Raw genomic sequence first — 24,357 nt, 5'->3', positions numbered from 1 at the left:
ACCAGAGAACAGGTAATAAAAGAAAGACTGAGATTTCTCCTCTTTTCAAATCCATTCCTGGCTTTGGCTTAACCCCTTAATGACATCGGGCGTAAGTATACGCCCTCGCAGGGTGGGCTTTAACGCAAATGGGTGTATACTTACGCCCGATGTTTCCCCCGATCACTGTGTGTTCACACACAGCGGTCGGGGAAGATGGCCTGCTATAATGTATAGCAGGCCATCTCTGCTTGTCGGCACGGGGGTTATTAACCCCTCCTGTGCCGACGATCGCTGCTATATGCTGATCAATACAGATCAGCATATAGCAGCTAAATTCAGCTTTTCGGGTCATGGGTGACCCGGTGACCCGGAAAGCAATGGCGATTGGTGCTGTTCGAGACAGCACCAATCGCCATTAGTGTCCCCACTAAAGATGGCCACGGTGCCACCCCCACGATCGCCGTGATAGGGCGGCCACTACCGGCCGGCCCATCACGGCGATCATACTGTAAAAAAACAGTGTAAAAAAAACAGTGTCGCCGGGTTCTGCACCCCTCAGCTAGGTAGCTGAGGGGTGCGGAACAGGTGTATGTGGTGCAGGTGTACCATACTCACCTGATCTGGGCGTCCGGAGCGAAGATCTGCGGTCCGTGACATCCTCGCGTCTTCTTCGGGTCACTTCCGGGTTCGGTCGTCCAGCGTCGGAAATCTTCGGAAACGCTCGGGTCCTCGTGTTCGGCGGGCCTCGGCAATCTCCGGCAGCGTTGCTCTACTGCCCCCTAGCGGCTGATCAGTGAATATCATTTACTGATCAGTTGGTTTGAATTTTTTTTTATTTTTTATTTTCCAAATTTTTGCGCCCTAATGCCGCTGAGTGCTGATCAGCATCGCACATAAGTGTGCCGCTGATCAGCAACTCCTCCTTTTTGGCGTAGGGGCGTTTTTTCCCCTCTATATCCTACCGCCACTGTCTGCTGATAAGTGCCGCACATAAGTGCGGCATTTATCAGCAGCTCCTTTCTTGGCGTAGGGATATTTTTTCTTACTGTCAAAAAAACACTACGCTACACCACACTACATGGAATAAAGTTTTACACTACACTACATTACACATTTGCATACCCCATATACTAGTCCCTGTATAAAGATTGCCCAAGGGTGTTTTCGGTGTCAGAGGCATATGTTATTATTGCCTCCGACACCAAAGCAGCCTGTGAGAATGAATGGGGGCATCCTTCGTTCCTCCATTCATCCTCATCGTCCTCATCATCCAGTGACGTGTGTGGGGGTAGCGTAGCGTACGCGGCCCCCCAGACACGTCTTTTCCGCCAGTACCGTCCCAATAAGAGATGACCGTATGGCGTGAAATTCTCCAAACTCTGTGAGCGTACCTCAGGGTACACTTACAGATTTAGGGTACGTGCACACTGCGGAATGCACAAAGGGTTATCCTTCGCCATTCCGCAGTGTGCACGTACCCTTAGAGTGTATGAAGGAAGGGACACCCGAATCCAGCCGCCAGATGCCCCCTTCCCCCCCCCATCCTCCGAGTTAGTGGGGAGATCGTTTGGGAACTGATCTTCCCACTGCTGCATAATGGTTACTACCTGTACAGGGATAACCTTTATACCAGCACCCCTCTTCCGGTCCCTCGCTGCCCGAGCTACTGTAGCTTGCGGCACGATCCGAAAATATCAGAAGCAGTAATAAAGCCCTAATATTTAGCAGCCATAGAGCGGACCCAGCGCTTCTGGATATGAAGGACCCCGTATCGCACCAGGAAAACATTTTCCAGGTGACGTCCCCCACACGGGAAAACAGGAGACCCCAGAAGAAGCGCAGAGTGTGGAGTAACAGGGGGATCAGGAGGGACACCATTTTTCAGTGTGCCACCTGTCCTGATCAATCCGGCCTCTGCATACTGGATTACTTCAAGGCGCACCACACGTCACTGGAGTTCTACATTTTCGAAATTTTGTCCCTTATTCCTATTTCAGGGGTCACGTTGGTCCAGGGATTATTCTGATCGCCATTATGGAGTCGGGAAGGAATTTTTCCCCTGTGATGAGGCTACTGTCGTCTGCCTCACAAGGGTTTTTTTTGCCTTCCTCTGGATCAACACAGGTTGAATTTGATGGACACCTGTCATTTTCAACCTTATAAACTAATAATTGGCCTAATACCCCCAAATAAATTAATATTTGTCCCTTTTCCCCAGCTAAATAGGTATGGCCGCCATTCCTACTAGAGGATGCCATGATGCAATTATAAAGCCTCTGTGCTGCCAGGGCAGTAGAAACCCCCCTCAAGTGACCCCATTCTGGAAACTACACCCCTTAAGGAATCTAACAAGGGGGGCAGCGGGGATATGTCCCCCTGGTGACGGCCACATTTGGGACGTGAAAATGAAAAAAAATGGTATTTTTTATTTTCTCGGCACATGTTCTACGTAAGTGCCCGTCACCAGTGGGGTCCATATCCTCACTGCACCCCTTTTTAGATTCCTTATGGGGTGTAGTTTCCAAAATGCGGTCACTTGTAGGGGTTTCTACTGTCCTGGCAGCACAGGAGCTTTGTAAATGCGACATGGCCTCCATCCTACATTCCAGCCTCTAAATGGCGCTCTGTCCCTTTGGTGGCTTGCCCTTTGCCCATATGGCACATTATGCCCACATGTGGGGTATTTTCGTACTCAGGGGAAACTACCCTACACGTTTTATGTTCACTTTCTTTTTTAACCCCTTGTGGAAAAGGAAAAAATAAAAGGCTAGACTAACATATAGTGTAAAAAATTTTTTAATTTTTACACTAAATCATTGATCTTGTCTTGATTTTTTCATTTTCAAAAGGGGTTAAAAGATTAAAAAAGTAGAGTAAAAAAGTGCAGAGTAAGCCTCCAAAGGGAAGGAGCGCCATTAGGCTTTTGGAGGCAGGATTTGGCTGGAATGGATTTCGAGGGGCCATATTGCATTTAAAAGGCCCCTGTGTTGCCAAGACAGTTGAGACCCCCCACAAGTGACCCCATTATGGAAACTACACCCCTCAGGGAATGTAACAAGGGGTGTAGTGAGCATATGGTTGTATTGAAATAATGGCAGTTATTTACTGTTATATGGCGGCCATCCACTTAATTTCACCATTGTGTGGACAGAGTCTTTCTGTGTTTTCAATCCACTCCTGATTTTGGTTGCTATGAGGACCTGACATGAGGACCAAATACTGCCTGAAATATACGTAGTGTGAACCCAGCCTAATAAACCTGAACAGGTCCCTAAAAATATCTGATTTTGAAATTTTACTGAAAATTTGGAAAATTGCTGCTAATGTTTTAAGCTTTCCATTGTCTAAAAAAAATATATATATATAGTTTAATAAAAGCTACCAACATAAAGTAGACATGTTGCTAATGTTATTTAATATATAATTTATGTGGCATAACCATTTTCTGTATAAGCAGAAAGGTTTCAAAGTTGGAAAAATGTATTTTTTCTAAATTTTTCACGTTATTTTGGTGTTTTTCATAAAGATTCGTTATGAGTATCGACTCCATTTTACCAGAAATGTAAAGTACAATATGTCACGAGAAAACAATCTCAGAATCGGCTGGATAGGTAAAAGCATCCCAAAGTTATTAATGAATAAAGTGACACTGGTCATATTTATACAATTTGTCTCTGTCCTTAAGGCCATTTCAGGCTCTGTCCTTAAGGGGTTAAAAAAAAATCTGTCAGATAATCTGTTGGTGTAATAGGGCCCTAAGTCAGAGTGCCTCATTGTCTGCCCAGTGATTTTATCTCTTCCTGATCAAAATCACATTTCTCATAGTTCGTAGATGTGAATAAGTAATCTATTGTTGTGTACTGTGTATACCAAACATTTAATAATCTTGTTGACTTTGCTTACGAAAAGATCATTAAGGGTGCGTTCACACCTACAGGATGCGTAGCAGATCCGCAGCAGATTTAATGGTGCAGATTTGATGCTGTGTTCAGTTATTTAACCCTTAGGGGACACAGCCAGTTTTCATTTTTGCGTTTTCGTTTTTCCCTCCTCGTGTATATAAGGCCATAGCGCCTGCATTTTTCCACCTAGAGACCCAAATGAGCCCTTATTTTTTGCGCAACTAATTGTACTTTGCTAAGGCAGATGTAATTTTTGCCTAAAATGTGCCGGGAAACCAGAAAAAAATTATATGTGTGGTGAAATTGAAAAAAAAAATGCATTTCTTTTATTTGGGGGAAATGTGTTTTTACGCCATTCGCCCTGGGGTAAAACTGACTTGTTATGCATGTTCCTCAAGTCGTTACGATTAAAACGATATGTAACATGTATAACTTATATTGTATCTGATGGCCTGTATAAAATTCAAACCGTTGTTAACCAATATACGTTCCTTAAAATCGCTCCATTCCCGGGCTTATAGCGCTTTTATCCTTTGGTCTATGGGTCTGTGTGAGGTGTCATTTTTTGCGCCATGATGTGATCTTTCTATCGGTACCTTGATTGCGCATATATGACTTTTTGATCGCTTTTTATTACATTTATTCTGGATTTGATGCGACCAAAAATGCGCAATTTTGCACTTTGGGATTTTTTTGTGCTGACGCCGTTTACCGTGTGAGATCAGGAATGTGATTAATTAATAGTTCGGGCGATTACGCACGCGGCGATAGCAAACATGTTTGTTTATTAATTTATTTATTTATTTTTATTTATAAAATGGGGAAAGGGGGGTGATTCAGACTTTTATTAGGGGAGGGGGTTTTGTGTTATTAAAAATACTTTTTTCTTTTACTTTAGACATATACTAGAAGCCCCCCTGGGGGACTTCTAGTATATGCACTCTGATCTCTCATAGAGATCCATGCAGTATAGTTATACTGCATGAATCCATGAGATCGGTGTTCTATTACTTTTGGCTGCTGCAGCCAAAAGCAATAGAATGCCGAGCCGGGATCAGCGCCATTACGGAGCAGACCCCGGCCCGGTATGGATGCAGGGATCGCCCCCCCGCAATCGCGCCGCAGGGGGGCGATCCCCCCACTAGACCACCAGGGATGCATATCAGGAAGTATTTAGAAGCAGCTGTCAACTTTGACAGCTGCTTCTAAGTACTTAATTAGCGGGCACGGCGATCGGACCGTGCCCGCTAATAGCCGCGAGCCCGGGCTACACGCGGCACCCGGGATCGCGGCAGTTCAGAGGGTGGTCGCCGCGCGACCCCCCTCTGAACTCCCATAGCGGCACGAGGACGTTAAATAACGTCCTGGTGCAGCTATGGGTTAAATGAAATCTGCTGCGGATCTGCTAAATGCGGTAAGTGTGAACGTACCCTAAAAGGGAATTTATTTAGATATATACCATATTTAAAGCAAAACTATATGCACCAACCCATCCCACCAAACCACTAGAATCATCTGTTTGATGAGAGTAAAGAACGGCTGTTGTTGCAGTGAACATTGCATTGATTTCAAAGCACTACGGACAAAAATAATTGACATGTCATTTATTTTCACAGCCATAGTGGACAACAGCTGTTTTTCAATATATTGTGTGAACAAAACAAAAATTGTGAGAACTTAGCCTATATCTGTAGTCTATAGTGGAATGAGCATATATTCCATAGAAACAGATGTGTAATACATTTCCTGTGCCACTATACAATACAGATATATCATGTTTATTCTTTGTAGCACAGGAAAATTATTATGCATCCGTTTCTATGAAATATACACTGCTTCCACCTTACCCTACAGATATATTCTGTTCATTCTATGTGTCTAAAACTTATCAAATTTTGACCATTACGCCAGGTTTACATGTCGTTTTTGGCCCCAAGTCATGCTACACATCGGGAATCAGTGCAAAAAGGATGCTGACGTGCAGCCCATTGTGTGGCGGAGTCCTGCACAAAAGCAGTATACGTACAGCAAATGAGCAGAAAGTAGTCACAAAATGACTCCATCCTGCTCATTCAAGTCAATGTAGCATGTCAGCATCCTTTTTCACTGATTCCCGATGTGTAGCTCGACGTGGAGACAAAAACGAGATGTGAACATGCCCTTAGCCAGAAAACTTCGGACAAACCTAGCACAGTAAGGAAACTTCAGATGATTGCTGTCTCTGGGATTGACTACTAACTGTCAAGAAGTTGGAACGTTGAGGGATCCATTCCACAATGCCAGCCTGGCTAGTATTCACCTGAGCACTGGGTCTTACTGGAAGCTGCAACCATCCAAGCCTGTTGGGATCGCTACTACCACAACTGCGTGTTTCATCACTTCGACCCCCTTGACATCTACCTCTCGCGCTGCCACTGAAAAAACCCTAAGGGTATAAACCCACACACCGTATATGCAGCGTATTTACTGCTGCGATACGCAGCAAACTCGCAGCAAAATCGCAGCAAAATCGCAGCAGATTAGATCTAAATAACTGAACACAGCATCAAATCTGTACCAACAAATCTGCTGCGTATTTGTTGCATATCTGCTGCATATACGGTGTGTGGGTTTATACCCTAAAAGGGGTTAGACTTTTTTAGATGCCATGAAATCCCTGCAGAAAACAATTTATTTAAATCTATATTAACTTCATAAAAATCCAAATCAAATTGAAATCAAAATTAAATTGACACTTACATTGGTGCGGAAACAAGGAGAGGTAAAAGAGTACTTGAAGGGGGATTGGAATGTGTTAAATGGTTAATTAGAAAGTTTAAATATTTGATGCCGCAGATCCACCAATGCCCACTGCTGTCCAGGGTGAAATTTGAATCGTTGAAAGGCTGATTGACATTTTTTTAAAATGTAACACTTCCCAATTTTCCTACAACAGCTCTCTGTATTACTCTGTAATAGTCCCACTATTGTGGCAACTATAGTTTGGCTGTTTTATTAAAATTTGCATGCAATTCGTAAACTTCGCAAAACGAATTTTCGACTGCTTTGCTTATCTCTAGTTAACACCACTTAGTTCACTGTTCATTTTGTCATAAATAAATCTCTGGGAATCAATCTACACATTATTACAGATGTCAGATTACTTGATTACAGATTGATTGATATTATAATAACAACTTTAGGCATATTTAGACAAATCTAACCTGCTGATATGTCCCTATTCAGCAGGAAGGTCCAAGGATGAAGGCATGTCTCTTACCTTCATTCTCAATACCGCTCCCATGCACTTAGCCATTTACTCCTCAGTCCAGTAAGACCTTTGGGGGCACTGCCCCACCCCCATAGTGATGATACAGCCGGCCTGCTCTATTAATTATTGTTAGAAGGGGTGGGTTTTCTGGGGGCAGATCGCTGTGACTAAAGCCCCTATTACACAGGACGATCAGACCTGTCAGATCAGTGCTCACTTGTTCCTCATTTCCTGCTCTCTGCCACCACTAATACACGCACCGACAAGGGGCGGGTATGTGCGGGGGGAAGTATCGGGGAGCTGTGTGAGGCGTCCATAGGCTGTCTGCTGTTCCCGCCGCTCCTATTGCACAGAGTAATGGTAGCAGGTCATTGCACTCATTGTCATCTGTCTTTCAACATGTTGAAAGACACTGAAAGACAACAATTAGCTGACATTGTGCCTTTTATTACACAAAGCAATTATCGGCTGTAATGGTCAATAATCTGACAAAAACTGCTATAATTGCTTCATGTAATAGGGCTTTAAGTGCACGAAAAACGGCACAGAGGTTGAAGATAAGAGACTTGCTTTCCTCCTCGGGGCCTCCTACACAATAGGGACATAACAACAGGTTAGGTTTGTCTAACCTCGTGATAGTTCCCTTTTAAGGCTTGGCATAGAAATCTGTTTATATGATTGCCAGATCTTTTAAAGTCAGAAAGATCTAGTGTGTCAGTCCCTCAGGTTTTCGTTGACAGTCTGATAAGGGGGTAACTGCTTTAGTCTCAATTTTGTTTCAGTAGGTAATCCTATTATGACCACATTAGGCCTGATTTGGAAAGGTTCATTATCTGGGGACAGACACTATCTTCTCTTCTTAGTGAAATATACAGGATATATGAGATTTTGTAAGGGTAATATCTTCTGATTGCTGGGATATCTTTTTATTCCCGCCTAACATTGACAGAATGTTTCCTAAGAATACATTCTATTCTAGTTTGGTTTACCAGACCAAAGATCATTTATTATCTTTGAAAATGAAAAACCTAAAATTTTTGGTCTACATTTTATACATCATCATCATCATCATCATCAACTATTTAAGAAATATGTGTTAATCTCAATGCATATGCATAAGACTGATAAGTATGCCATTTATGCAACGTGTCTAATCTATGAAGCAGGAATCATTTGCATATTTATTGATTTTTTTTATTTAAACATGCTCACTGTTCTTAATGATTAGATATGCTGTAACCGCAGCAATCAAAGAAAATAAATGTGAATATTACAAGAACAATCTTGGAAATTACACGGTTAATTTTCTGCCCAAGGTTAATGAGCACAGGGTCTACCTGAATTGTGTAAAACCTGTATACAGCAAACCACAGGATTCTTCATTTTCTTTTTTTTTTCTTTTCTTTTTTTTTTAACGTAATGGGCAAAACTTTGTTGTTGTTGCTTTTTAACACATCCAAACAAGATTCAAGCAGGTATTTCTTAATAATTGCTAAATTCTATTTTTCTGTATAATTTTTACAAAACTGTAAATGTTGATAAACCTTACTAGTACTCTCTCTTTTACTTATCTTGTTATTATAGAAAGTATTTTTATATCTTCTTCCCTAGTTGCATCTAAAGCAAAATTCATAATTCTGTTCATCATTCCTTATCACCTGAAAGCCGTGCATTCTGGCACGACAAATAACATTAAAGCGTCTCTGTACCCACAATCTGACCCCCCCCCCCCCAAACCACTTGTACCTTGGCATAGCTGCTTTTTAATCCAAGATCTGTCCTGCGGTCCGTTTGGTAGGTGATGCAGTTATTGTCCTAAAAAAATACTTTTAAACTTGAAGCCCCATGCCAAACGGGAGTATTTGTGCCCTAACTTTGCACAACCTCTCTGTCCCTCCTCCCCACCCTCCTCATCATTAGGAATGCTCCAGGCAGATTGCCTCCTATTCCCCACCTGTTTAGCCCTGCACATGGGCTGGATCGTTAAGGACCTGTGCAGTGTTCAGCATGTACAAATTATTTCAGTGGCATTCCTAATGATGAAGATGGTGGGGAGGAGGGGTGGAGGGGTGGTGCAAAGTTAGGGCACAGATACTCCCGTTTGGCATGGGCTTCAAATTTAAAAGTATTTTTTTTTTAGGACTATAACTGCATCACCTGCCGAACAGACCACAGGACAGATCTTAGATTAAAAGCAGCTATCCGAAGGTACAAGTGGTTTGGGGGGGTCAGATTGTGGGTACAGAGTCGCTTTAAACCACAGTTTGTTTTCAAGGGTAACCAGCAGAATTTTTAGATGTGAAAGTAAACAATACATGATGGTAATAGAACAGTAAAGTGTTGACAAGTAACTGCATATTTTATGTAGATAAACATACTTATTTCATACCATGAGGCCAATAAATACTAGACTGTTGTGAGGATAAGAAATATATTGAGCAAAGAAGCAAGTAGTGTACATGAAAAAGGGTGTCTAATCAAATTCAGTCTTCCATCATGCTACCAGTTTTCCCACAGTACGATCTATTGTTTTCTCCTCCATTCCCTTTCTAAGATACTAAATTGATTCCCTGCTTGTTGTTTGATAACTTCCTTTGGAGAGTGTTACATTTCCCATTAGCAAAGTGATAGCTGGGGCCCCTCAATACAATGAACCATAAGGGCCCTATTCCATGGGACGATTATTGATTTTAAAAAATCGCTAGATCATTCAGATTTGAACAATAATCATTTTGTGTCTTAGCAGGCAACGATTAGATGACCAACGAGAAATCGTTGATCGTTTAATAGGATCTGGACCTATTTTTAACATTTGAGAAGTCATAGCTGAAACGTACGCAATAGCAACGACTAAACAATAATCATTTTGTGTAATTGGTTGAACGATTACGGGTCGTTCCCTGTAGCTGTAGTCTAAGAGATGATTCAGCCCTAAAACCTGGAACAAAACGCATTTAGCTTTACATCTAGTGTGTCGTGTTAAAAAAAGAGGGAAAACTGAACCATGACTGTGAGAAACTATAAGAACAATAAAAGGTATATTATGAAGAGGAAATCTGGATTTTAGCTGTACTTACCCACTCATTAACCACACATTAACCACACATTAACTTTAATATGCAACAACAAAGATAAAAGATGGCACTCACCAACTTGGCATTTAATCATCCGGCTTTATTGGGCATACAAGGATTGGGGGAGGAAGGAGTCAGGTGACCACAGTTTTGTGGCTTTCCGTCGTTCTATCTTTATTGTTGCATTGTTGGTACGCTCTGCTTGGGATTGAGCACCACCATGCGATGTTAGACGTATGGTAGGCCGATACCGCATGCAGTGGATTTGACACTGGAGCTGTGCTGTCTACCTCGCTACTTCTTCTTGCTAAATTTATATATAAATATATATATATATATATGTATATATATATATATATATATATATATATATATATATATGTATAGATAGATAGCATTATTCAATTTCTATGACATCATTACTACAGATGGGTAAACCTGCTGTATCCATAGACTGTATCCATGTTTCCAGCCAGTTCTGCATCTGCCTTCTCCCACTAGCAGGATTCAAATGCCTAATATCTATCTAATGCTAATATCTAATTATTATGTTAACTGTTTCTGTTATATGACATCAATATGCACATTATTTCCATGCTGTGACATCACTGTATGCCATAATACTTTCCCATTAATTCACAGTGTTTAAGATGCATGACATCATTGGATGTTACATTAATTTTGGGACTTCATTTTAAGCAACATTACTGTTCATCATGTTTAATTTGAGACCGTCTTATAATATATTATATATAACATTTACTGAAGGCCTGCCTTTTTCTACACCACCTTACGCTCAGACTTACATGAGATGTAGTTCCGTAATGTGGGAATCTAGACGTTTCAATAGCACAGCTGATGTTTGCTGTAATTCTGTTTTTATTAAAACTCTGTTACAAAATATCCACATTAATAACTGGATAGTTTTTTCCTAAATCACATTTGATATGGTAATATTTCTTCTGCATTTCTTGACATTTTTTCTGAGTTCTGATTATGACTATTAAATCACTGGGTCTAAACAGGAATTAACCTTGTCTTCTTCTGATTCTCTTGTACAAATTAGAGTTTTATTACTTTTGACATTTGCGGAAAAAAGGACAAAATACAAACTAACAGATACATTATAAGTCAATGCAGAAATATAGCATGGTGGATATAGCAACCACATTAACTGCTTCTGTGTTCAAAAGGCTTAAGGCTTTGGAACCTCAAGGAAGCAATTGCTGTTTCTTAGGCTAGATTCAAACATAGCAGACATTCTCTGCCATGGAATTGGGGTGAAAATGCTCTGCAGTATGTAATATTCTGTGTACTACAGTATTATTCTCATTAGCAGTAGCACTATGAAGAATCTGTTAGTTCACACATTAAAGGGGTATGTCAAGATTATTTGTTTTATTACTGTAATGGGCTCAGCCTGTTGGGGTTGAGCAAAAAAATCATATACTCTCCCTACTTAGCTGAATGTGCAAACCCCAAACACAGCAAGTGCTGTGCCATGGAACAGGCTTTGGGGGAACAGTAAAAAAAAGTAAGAAGAAGAATGCTTTTTTATGTCCCCTTTCCCGCAGACTGGGCACTTACTACTTTAGGCTATGTTCACACTACGTTGCGGCAGAACTACGGCCGTAGTTTTGAGGGGTGAAACATAGCCTTATTTTCAATGGGATCCCGGCCAGAGCGTACACACATCGTATACGCTCCGGCCGGGAGCCCATGCGGCGACGGAAAAAACTGACAGTGAATTCCGGCTGCAGAAAGACCTGTCAGTTCTCACAGTGAAGCAAGCGGCTCCGGCTGCTTCACTGTGTGCTATGGGAAGCTCTGATGCGGTACTTAAGTACTGGCCGGGATGATCCGGGCTGAGACCAGCCGTTCCGTGACCCGGCCGGGGTCACAAAACGGCCGGGTGTTCACGTTGTGTGAACATAGCCTTAAGGTAGCTTTATTTTGTTGTCACATAGCCTGCTCTTTTCTTTCTGAACCTACAAATAGGCAATATGGTGTATCAATTTTACCAAAAGTATTTCTTCATATTTTTTGACGAGTCCCTGACCTATCTCATACAACCATCTTTCAACAAGCAAGTAACAAGAAACCTGAATAAATCTCTTACTGAATTTTGCTTGGGGGTCATCTCATAACTGTATCTTGTATAACTGTCTTGATAAAACTGTTATGGTTTTGAGGTATTCATCTGAAATAAAGAACATGGTAATTGGAAAATGCAAAATCCAATTTAAATTCCCCATCTAAAGCAAGTATTGTGAGATCAATTAGGTGAGGAGCTGCTTTTCTGATCTTTCCCAAGCAATTACAGTAGCATGAATATTTGATTTTTGAATGAAGTGCCATATTATAATAACGTCCTCTGTAGTGATATCTTTCTATAAAGTCTACTTGACAAGGTTAGATTTCTGTTTAACAGAGCTTCATAGCCATGCAGGAGTTGTGAATAAAATTACCATAATCAGAATAATTGCTGGATATAAATAAAAACAATGCAATTATGATGAAAGGTTGGGATTTCTTCTTTCTTACTTAAGAATAGTTCATCTTATTAGAATAATAATTATATGCATACCATGTAAAAACCATACTTAATAACATACTAACCTTATCAAATTAGGAAGCTTGGTTTTGCCTCTTGAGACCTCAAATTGCCTGAAAAAAAAAGTGTTGGATTTCATTTGATCTTTAACATCCTACTTAGAAAGTCTAATTGAACTCCAGGCATAAAACTAGACCTTCATATTCAACTGTTCAAGAATTATTTCTCCATTAGCTGTAATAGGAAATGATGTGTGTGTGTGTGTGTGGGGGGGGGGGGGATGTCGGGTCGGGGGCTACTTACCAATGTGCACCTATTTTATCTGACTAGGATCATCAAACAATTATTCCCATTTTGAGGATGTTACTCACCTTTTCGCAAATACACAAAAAAAATCTGGGTCTGGCTATGTTCACACATCATTTAACAGCGTCCGTTGCATAGCAACAAACGCTGTTAAGCAGCCGGCCGCCGGGATGCACTCAGCCTGTTCCTGCAGCTGATACCTCTGTATCAGCTGCAGGAACATTCTTTCTTCAGAATTGATTTGCGGGCACCATCGGGCGTGCCCTCAAACAGTTAGCCATTCCCCTCAATGCAATGTACAGCCACCGCTGCACATTGCCTTGTGTGAACAGCTGATGTTTCCGGACGCTGTTCAGTGAACAGAGTCTGAAAATAATTGACAGGCACATAATTCCAACGCCCGTTCTAAAGAAAGGCCGTTAGAATAACGATATGTGAACACAGCAGGTGGCATTGCATTGCAATCAGCGTCCGTTCTTTAGTGATAAAAGTCGATGTGTGAACCTAGCCTATAAAAGCTAATCACATCTTTTATGCAGGCAGTAGAATTTATCTCTATCAACTGTACATCTCCCTTTGCAAACAGGGGATGTGCTGCCCATAGCAATATATTTAACCCCTTCTGGCACCACAACATTAAGTCCTGTCGTGGGCCTCAAATCCAGAAAGACTTGCATAAAAATAAACACGAGGAGGAAAAAACAAAAATGCAACAATGAAAATTGTCTGTGACATAAAAGGGTTGAATGGCTGCACAAACAATACACCGCTTGACTCAAACAAACAAGCACTAATCTTAATGATCAGTGCTCATATGAATTCTTGGACAGCTCCATATCAGGCCATGTAAAAGGAGCTTGACAGATGGCTACCAAACATTGTTAGGCTGTGTTCACACAGTGTTTAAAATTAACAGCATCCGTTGCATAACAACAGATGCTGTTAAACTGCTGACCACCAGGCTGCATTCAGCACATTTCTGCACCCAATAGCTCTGTATTGGCTGCAGGAACATTGTCTTTTTACAATTTACGAACTCCGTTGGGTGTGCCCCCAAATCAATTAACCATTCACTTCAATGTAAAGTGTGGCGGCCTCTGCACTTTACATTGTGTGAACAGCTATTATTTCCAAATGTTGTTCACTGAACAGCGTCCTTAAATAATAGGCATGTACATTATTTTAACGCCCCTTCTAAAGAACAGGCGTTAAAATAATGATGTGTGAACACAGCAGTGAAGAACAGACGCTGATTCCATTGCAATCAGCATCCGTTCTTTATTGCAAAACAATGTTGTATGAACATAGCCTTACCAAGTTTGTCTAACTATGTATCAAGGTTGGGTGCCTTAATCCTTCCCATGCATCCAGAAATCACAGAATGTATTTTGACAGATTAAATTATATGTTTAAGGTAGAGATGAGCGAACCTCGAGCATGCTCGAGTCGATCCGAACCTGAACTTTCGGCATTTGATTAGCGGTGGCTGCTGAACTTGGATAAAGCCCTAAGGCTATGTGAAAAACATGGATATAGTCATTGGTTGTATCCATGTTTTCCAGACAACCTTAGAGCTTAATCCAAGTTCAACAGCCACCGCTAATCAAATGCCGAACGTTCGGGTTTGGATCAACTCGAACCCGAACCCGATTCGCTGATCTCTAGTTTAAGGGCATTTGGACATGCTACTAAAATATTTTGATACAAAGTTTGTAGATATCAACTTCTCAAAATATTAGCTTTTTTATGCTAAACAACCAAGGGGGCCAATAATATTGAACTCAACTGTAAAGGTGTCATAAAATACTAAAGTTTTGTATAAGAAATAGGACATGGGCAGGGTGGTGCTAGGACCACTCTTCATCGTTTTACTAGGGTTTATCATAATCCATTGGGGAGGTGGTTCATTGCACCTGTTTTTCCCATTGTACTAACTGCACTTTGTCACTTTATGCATTTTGTTGTTGTTGTTGTTCATTTGTATTTATGATTTGTTATATATTTTTTCAATAAAGTAAATTACTATTTTACATTAAGGTGCATACATTTTTCTATCTTGGGCTTTTTCTTTGCTTATGATTACATGGATTGGCACTCCTTGCATTTTATCTAGCCAGTGTGCACCTGGATACTCCTGTTTGGCTGATAACTTGCCATTCGCGTTTGTTTCTCATAGGTTTAGTAGATCTCACAAGTAATCGCTGTCTACATTTCATAAACAAACAACTAATGGAAAAGATGCATAAGCAAGAATGCGTTTCCATTTCCATGGTGTCAGTGTATGAAGAAGAAATAATGGGTAGTTAGCTGATACAGACTTTGAAATGCTATATTTTCTATGTTGATTTTGAATTTGCATGAAACTAGCCAACCATGAAGCGAAGCATGGGCATGTGTGCGCCGATTAAGCACAGCTGGGGCAACAGATAAACGATTACAACTGAAATATGTTATTTTCCCATTGTGAAAAGCAGCATTAGCAAGTCAGAGGGTGCCTTAAGCATTTTCATTTAGAATAGCATACAGCCCTAAGGTGGCTTTTTTTTCTATTTAATTCATTCAAATGCAGAACAATGCACTTTATATGCTGGATTATATAGAGTCAAAGGATGTGCATTCACATGATGATGGCTCTATAAACTGTCATAGGTTTTTCAGACTATTAAAACATTATAAATAGGTTCTTGGGAAAAAGTCAAAGGCCACTAGGCCCGACTGCACTAAACAAAGCAGAATTACAGAACTGTAAATTTCATGTCAGCCATGAAAGGAGAAAAGTGAGAGCATAATTGTTTATGTATATGTGCTCTGCATTCTTTTAAGGTATCTAATCATTGAGGAAGTGTGAAAATTATTTGTTTAGCTTTCTATGTTGAGCCTGGTAAATTCTTTTTTGTTATGTTATATATCATATAATATATCATTTTTAATTTTTGCCTCTGCAGCTGCTGCATAACTACAACTCTCATTATGTGACATTCAGGCATGATACATTTGCACTGCGTCGCCAACCTGTGGCTCTGCGGCTGTTGCACATTTCCACAGAGGCATGGTTGGCTGTTTTTTTTTGTTTGTTTGTTTTTGCAGCTATAAGCCTTAAGGCTTATAGCTGCAATTATGTTAAAACTTTGCTGTGTTCTTGAGACTGGTGTGTGTGTGTGTGTGTGTGTGTGTGTGTGTGTGTGTGTGTGTGTGTGGTGGGTGCACAGATTAATTAAAACTGGCACGCTGACTAAGTTGAAGTTTGCACCAACAGCAATATGTGAATTCTGTCAATGAGGACCCATTGTGGTCTAAAGTTGTATTTTAAAAACTGTGCAGTTCATAAAACTGACATACATGGCAGTTTAACCTAAAAGGATACCTAAAAGAACATGAACACTTAAAGAGAACCAATCACATTATAAATACCTATTCAGCTAGAGAATTGGGCTGATAAATCACTCAGCACACTTGCCATACATGTCCTTATATTCCCTGTCCCTGCAAAGTAAATCTTATACACTTACTTTTACAAATTGGCCCAAGTACTCATCTGGGCAGTGGGCTGTTGTTAGTCACGTCCCCTGGGCGGTTCGGTGATGTAATCACGTCTGTCTGGGTGTAAGGGGAGTTATTCAAACTCCAGTGAAACCGTGACATCATCCTGAGGAGTGCCGTAGTACAGAGAGGCACGCTGACGTTCACATCACGCAGCACGTATGCAATACAGCGAGTCCTGTTCTGTGCTTTAGGCTTTATGAGAATGTCAGTGCACCGCTGTGCCCTACAGTACACCTCTGCATGACATCACGGCTTTACTGGAGTTGAATCAAATTGATTATGTTACATATATATACAGTACAGACCAAAAGTTTGGACACACCTTCTCATTCAAAGAGTTTTCTGTATTTTCATGACTATGGAAATTGTAGATTCACACTGAAGGCATTAAAACTATGAATTAACACATGTGGAATTAGATACTTAACAAAAAAGTGTGAAACAACTGAAAATAGGTCTCATATTCTAGGTTCTTCAAAGTAGCCACCTTTTGCTTTCATTACTGCTTTGCACATTTTTGACATTCTGTTGATGAAGTTCAAGAGGTAGTTACCGGAAATGGTTTTCACTTCACAGGTATGCCCTGTCAGGTTTAATAAGTGGGATTTCTTGCCTTATAAATGGGGTTGGGACCATAAGTTGTGTTGTGCAGAAGTCAGGTGGATACATAGTCCTACTGAATAGACTGTTAGAATTTGTACTATGGCAAGAAAAAAGCAGCTAAGTAAAGAAAAATGAATGGCCATCATTACTTTAAGAAATGAAGGTCAGTCAGTCCGAAAAATTGGGAAAATTTTGAAAGTGTCCCCAAGTGCAGTTGCAAAAACCATCAAGCGCTACAAAGAAACTGGCTCACATGAGGACCGCCCCAGGAAAGGAAGACCAAGCATCATCTCTGCTGCGGAGAAGTTCATCTGAGTCACTATCCTCAGAAATCGCAGGTTACCAGCAGCTCAGATTAGATAGCAGGTCAATGGCACACAGAGTTCTAGCAGCAGACACATCTCTACAACAACTGGTAAGAGGAGACTGTGTGCAGCAGGCCTTCATTGTAAAATAGCTGCTAGAAAACCACTGCTAAGGACAGGCAACAAGCAGAAGAGACTTGTTTGGGCTAAAGAACACAGGGAATGGAGATTAGATGATTGGAAATCTGTTCTTTGGTCCGATGAGCCCAAATTTGAGATCTTTGGTTCCAACCACTGTGTCTTTGTGCGACGCAGAAAAGGTGAACGGAAGGACTCTATATGCCTCGTTCCCACCGTGAAGCATGGAGAAGGAGGTCTGATGAGGTCTTATCAAATCAAAAGGTGGCTACTTTGAAGAATCTAGAGTATAAGACATATTTTCAGTTGTTTCACACTTTTTTGTTAAGTATATAATTCCACGTGTTAATTCATAGTTTTGATGCCTTCAGTGTGAATCTACAATTTTCATAGAGATAAAAATACAAAAAACTCTTTGAATGAAATGGTGTGTCCAAACTTTTGGTCTCTACTGTAGTGGCCCCACTATAGCATAGCTATAGTATAAGCATCATTACTTTATTTCTGGATTATAATTTCAATAGGAACCCTTCTCAGGTGATAATGGAGCTTAGCTGATGTGGTCTCCTAACAGCAATACAAACATTATTATAGTACAAACATTCACATTGGTAAAAGTCAGATATCGTTTACCAGCTGAGTGAGGCAGATTTGTTCTTTCAGTATTTCACGGAAGAAAGTGATTTGCATCCACTCTGTAAATCAGTAAGCAGAGCTATATTTTAGAACAGATGGACTTAATTCTGTGGTGGAGAGAATTCACAGACACAAGTGCTTACTGCTTAGACATTTTCCTTGGTAAAAGCTGTTACATGTTATTTTGTTTTTATACCTTAAATTAAGTAGCTTAAAGAGCCTTTATACCTTTGAGCTTATTATATAAATTAGAGCGAATGCATCACCTTGAACACGTTACTTATTTTTAATCTATTTTTATTTTATGCTTGTATTTTTTATTTCATTTTAATGCACTATTATGGGAGTAGCAATCTTGCCTGAGTTGTTTGTGTCAGAATTTCGAGATATGTTGCAGGCTATGTCTACACAACCAACCCCCATCCCCCCCCCCCAAAAAAAAAAAAAAAAAGTTAACAGGTATTTTTTGCAAAAGCAGGTTGAAATTATGAGCATGTTCATTATTTTGCTGGCTGTACTCCATTACAGCTGTTATTCTATATAGTGTGTGCATTGCTGGCCTATACAGTGTATGGCTATGTTCACACAACATCAAAGATGGAGAAAAACGTCTGATTTCACTATTTAAAAAAACTTCAGTTTTTGCCGCGATTTAACTGACTTTAATGACAATGCATTGGAGTCAATGGGAAGACGGACGTCCAATGTACACTGTGCATTGAAAAACGTCCGTTTTTGCTGCGGACGTCAAAATAATGAACATGAACATTATTTTCGGACGTCTTTTCCAAACAACGGAGGTTTTTTATTAGTTGTTCACACACAGTTCTTCTTTTGTAACCGTTCTTTCTCCGTTTTTACTATTAAATTCAATGGACTTTTAAATTAAGACACACCCAAAAGGCAATTAGTAACCCCAAACTAAAATAATGTGCAAACATCAGTCATTGCACTAAGGGGAGGCTAGGCTGCTAAAAAAACGTCTGTTATTTTAGACTCAAAATAACGGACGTCATTTTAAACGGAGCTGAAAAAAATATTGTGTGAACATAGCCTATGTTCCCCTCTCATATGCAAATATACTATAGAGGATCAGTAGGACAAGAAAGAGAGTTATAATTAAAAACACAATGCAGTAACATTATGTATCTTACAAAACCATATTTTGTCATTCTTTTGTAGATGCAAAGAGGGCTACCATGGTGTACGTTGTGACCAATTCTTACCGAAAACAGATTCAGTACTATCTGACCCAAGTAAGTGCACACTCTGTTTTTTCTTCACACGGAAAAAAAAAAAAATGCATAAATGGATGCAATTGTATGCAATCTGTTTGGATCTATTTTTCCATTGACTCCCATTATGAAAACTAATAAACAAACAAACATCAAGACGGATTTTTTTTTAGCGTACTATATGTGGTTGACAATCATTTAAAAACTGATATGTTAAACAGACAGCAAAAACACAGTGTGAACCCAGCTTAAGGCTTTGTTCCAACAATGTAAAAATATAACAGCCATTGATCATGATTAGAGATGAGCGAACCGGGTTCGGGTTCGAGTCGATCCGAACCCGAACGTTCGGTATTTGATTAGCTGGGGCTGCTGAACTTGGAAAAAGCTCTAAGGTTGTCTGGAAAACATGGATACAGCCAATGAATATATCCATGTTTTCCACATAGCCTTAGGGCTTAATCCAAGTTCAGCAGCCTCCGCTAATCAAATGCCGAAAGTTCGGGTTCGGATCAACTCAAGCATGCTCGAGGTTCACTCATCTCTAATCATGATCATTAGTGACAGCCATTGTTTTGCAACAATGGCCGTTATTTGCCCTTATTTATTGTGAGAACATAGCCTACAGTTGAAGATGTAGTGTGATTGATTCTATGGTATATATATATATATATATATATATATATATATATATATATATTATTAATTTATTTATAAATCATTCTGAAACACCTAATGCAATCTTGGGCTAGATTCACACTATGTAAAAATTACATCTGTCTTTCATAACAACGGCTGCCATTGTGCAAATAACGTCCATTATCTTTGACATAATGGACTTTATTAGCACAATGACGGCCGTTGTTATGAAAGACGGCCGTCATATTTATATCCTTTTTATAACCTAGCCAGATAGAGTAATATTTAGATATTTTGTAATATTTAGACATATTTAGATATCTACTTACAAGCTAAATAATACATTTCCCCTTCATATTTAGCATTCTGCTGCTTATTTTGTGTTTTTTATAATATGACTAAGTCAGTTCACAATCATGGACAATAAGAAGCATTGCAAAAAAAAAAAAAAAATACTGTTACTGTGATATTATTGCTATAATAAACCATTTCAAGACATTTCATAACCTAATAATAATAAATTAAAATCTAAATAAATAAACCAGCAGTCACAGCAGGGTGCTCTGTGAGATGACGCACAACATTGGTTGGTCTGCCTCTGAGAAAGTCTTGGTGTACAATACAGTATATCACTGCAGGAGGTAGAATTATTTGATGTATTAACTGAATGGATGTTGGCATTGTACAATATCAGCTCAGCATTTGTGATGAATAGCAGATTGGTGTAGTACACATTTATTTTAGGGCTGATATATACCATAATTGTGCTATATAGAGAGAGCTGTTAGTCATGCCATGGGTCTGCTAAGTATTTTAGTGTGGTTAATACACTAGAAAATAAAGAAGAGCAATGAATAATATAAAAAAAAATCATTGACTGATATTTTTGATGTGTTAAGTATTTGATAGAAAATTGACTTTGCTTTCAATTCCAAGGTGATAAATGCATTCCCAAGAGGGATTAAGAGTAGTATCCGGAGTCACTGCAAGTAAACAGCGATATTGGCAAAAGAGCAAAGGATGACACTGTCTTTAGATACCAAACAAGTGATAATAACTCTTCTAGGATTCTATGAAGATAAACAAATAAAACCCGGAATAAACCTGCAGCATCTGTCATGCAAAGCAAATAGCAATGCATGCTCGAGCTCCAATATGAAAAGTAGAATTCACCATAGACATAATAAAGGAAGGCACAATAAGAACAAGTATTAGAAACCACTTTGGATATGTTGCTTTTGACATTTCATGGCAAAAAAAATAACAGAACAAGTGCAACCATTGTAAAATAAATACTATGTCTATTATCTAAGACAGCTGTCATAGCACATAGACATAAAAGGCACTCTCTTCTTATAAAGTGACGGGGATACCATAAGATATCTCGAGGCTATTGCTAGGGTCCCCCACAATCCTGAAAAAGAAGGGTGATTTTAGTACTGCAACAATTTCTCACATTATTCCCCAGACCTGTGCTGCAGTTTTCCTTAACCCGTTATGTGCCTTGATTGTTTGGTTTACTGTGATAGATAATACTATCACAGGGTATTGATTAATATTTCTGAGAAGACAATGGAGGCTATGTTCACACAACGTTTTTTCAGCTCCGTTTAAAAATGACATCCCTCATTTTGAGTCTAAAATAACAGATGTCGTTTAGCTGTCTGGCCTTCCCTAGCAATGCAATGATGGCTATTAGTACATTATTATTCTAGTTTGGCTTTTCTAATTGACCTTTGGCTGTGGCTTAATTAAAAAGTCCATTGAATTTAAAAGTAAAAACGGAGAAAGAATGGTGACAAAAGAAAAACTGTGTACCAACAACTAATAAAAAATATCTGCTGTTTGCAAAGACCTCCGGAAATAATTGTCATGATCATTATTTTGACGTCCATGGTGATAACGTCTGTTATTCCATACATTGTGTGCATTGGAACTCCGTCTTTCCATTGACTTCATTGTCATTGCAGTCAGTTAAATTGCGGCAATAAAGGACATTTTTTTAAATAGCAAAAGCGACTGCCTTTTCTCTATTTTTGACGATGTGTGAACATAGCCAGACAGTCCAGATTTTTCTAGCTTTCAGGTATATTCATCAATCATAGAGAAAGGTGCCCCCGAAAAGTAGAAGGGAAACATTTGTAGAACTCTGTCCTTTATAAAGTACAACATCATTAATAATTATACAGGGTGATTTATAAGGATGGTGCAAAATAGTAGTCTCAGTATTAATATCTGTGTATTCAAGTTTTATCTATGCACTTTAAATGTTCAAATGGATCTCTATTGGTACATGGGAGATGTTTAGGTGGTAATCCAGGTCAGTATGGATTTGTGACAACATGTCCTTGCATATGGACTTCACAGTTGTAGTTTTTCGGGTTGTTCAGATGCTGGGGTGTGAAATAAAGAAATAATACCAAAATACAGACTGGAAATAAAGCAAAGTGTGAACAGGGGGAAAAAAATCTAATTTTTTGTGGCAAAAGCAGATCATAAATAATGAGCATTTCATTATTTTGTGGTTGGAATCAATTAGGGGAACTATTGTATGCTGTGTTTGTACTGATGGTCGATTCCACATTGACATTGAAAATAAGGTAGCAATTTGTATAGAAAAAAAAAGATAAAATAAAAAGAAATTTGAAAAAAAAAGAAAAGAAGGTAGCAATTCTAGCTAAAATTTTTTAAAATAATTTTATTGTGTATGTAAACAAAGCCTAAGACTATGTTCCCACTTGGGGAATGTATTGGGGAAAAGCAATCTAAGGTTATGTTCAAATTTCCTAATAATATTATCAGAAGGCAGCTATCTCATTAAATAAACGTCCGCTTATAATGAGCATGATCATTATTTCCAGCCATCTATGTTTCAACATGGACGTGTTCCCGGATATTTTCCCAAAGTAAGAACATAGCCATAAGATCTGATTACCCCTTTAAATCATACCAAAGATTTCAAGGGCTAAATGACATTAATTACTATACACATAAGATTTCATGAAGAATTTACTTCAAATTTGTACAGCAAAAGTTAAAGAGCCGTCTTTAATAAAAAAAAAAAAATGATTGGAGTTGGGCTGTGGCCAAATTGGTGGCGTATATTAAAAAAAAAAATTTAAGAAGTGACTTTTTTGCCACTTCGAGGATTTTAAGTGTCATGAGAGTGCCAGCAATCAGAGATGATTCTGCCTGATTAATTATGCTGGGTAAAGCTTAACTGAATATCTCCTGGGGCTTGAAATAGGACATCTGCTTGAAATCACTTGGTAAAAGCTCAGACCCGCTGCCGCCTGCTGCTTGTCAGGTAGATTGTGAATAGATGACATTTACTTAGCAATATCTATAATCATAAAAACAAATTGCGGACTACAACAGTTCTTTTGTATGTTACAATTTTAGCTAAGGAGTCAGGTTATTAACAACCTAGTCATTATCTTAAGCACAGACAGTACACCTATCTCTGGGACTTAACTAGTAAATTACCAACATTCCCCTTCCATGCTGTGCCAGTTTTTTGCAGCACCAGGGAGCAGGGAGAAGTTTTTTTTTTTTTTTTTTAATCGCCCACCTCCCATTCTAACTTGACAGTGAATTTGGTGTCTTTTTGAGGGTGGGGGGGGGGGTATGGTGGTATTGGTCAGGTCTGGTATGGCAGTGTCTGGCTTCGGCTGCATGTGGTGACGTACAGTAAATGTGGGAATGCGGCCTAAGACTGATCAGGTATGAATATAATGCTCAGGAACTAGAAAATCCTGATGCTAATTGGTGAGTGAAGATGGCGTGTCAGCAGGTGCAGTGCCTAGGGCAGTGACAGCTGGTAATACGGCCCTGCAAGGTGTGATAACATAACAGTATGTACTTGGACTTACCAGGACTTACTGTGTAATTGCAAATGATACAGTACATACAGTAGGGTCTATATATGACCCAGGGAAAAACGAAAATGATAGAAATTTCCAAAATGGCAAGGTTGGTTAGATTTCTAAGCTGATGAAACAAGCTGAGTTGTCATATATCATCATGTGTATACACAGGCATCATCATACATTATTATACATATTCCTGGGAAAAGTGACTCTAAATCCTGTAAGTCTGCTTTTTTCTTTGAGGTGAACTCATGTCGATTACATGACCCCCAGCATCTGTTCACCTCACAGAAAGAGAAGTTTATTTGAACAGATTGATGC

At 39.4% G+C, this 24,357-nt stretch overlaps 1 protein-coding gene across 1 annotated transcript in view; it reads left to right on the top strand.

Annotated features, from left to right (window-relative positions):
• The window catches only part of NRG3 (neuregulin 3), a 673,333-nt gene that overhangs the window by 467,378 nt on the left and 181,598 nt on the right, over positions 1–24,357 (top strand). The window contains exon 3 of the mRNA XM_069980695.1: positions 19,476–19,549. Coding sequence (XP_069836796.1) covers positions 19,476–19,549 — 74 coding nt within the window. The remainder of the gene's footprint in view (positions 1–19,475; positions 19,550–24,357) is intronic.

Source organism: Dendropsophus ebraccatus, chromosome 8, assembly GCF_027789765.1.
Source record: "Dendropsophus ebraccatus isolate aDenEbr1 chromosome 8, aDenEbr1.pat, whole genome shotgun sequence".
Lineage (NCBI taxonomy): Eukaryota > Metazoa > Chordata > Amphibia > Anura > Hylidae > Dendropsophus > Dendropsophus ebraccatus.
Note: the sequence above shows the minus strand (reverse complement) of the source record. Positions and strands in the feature narration are given on the sequence as shown.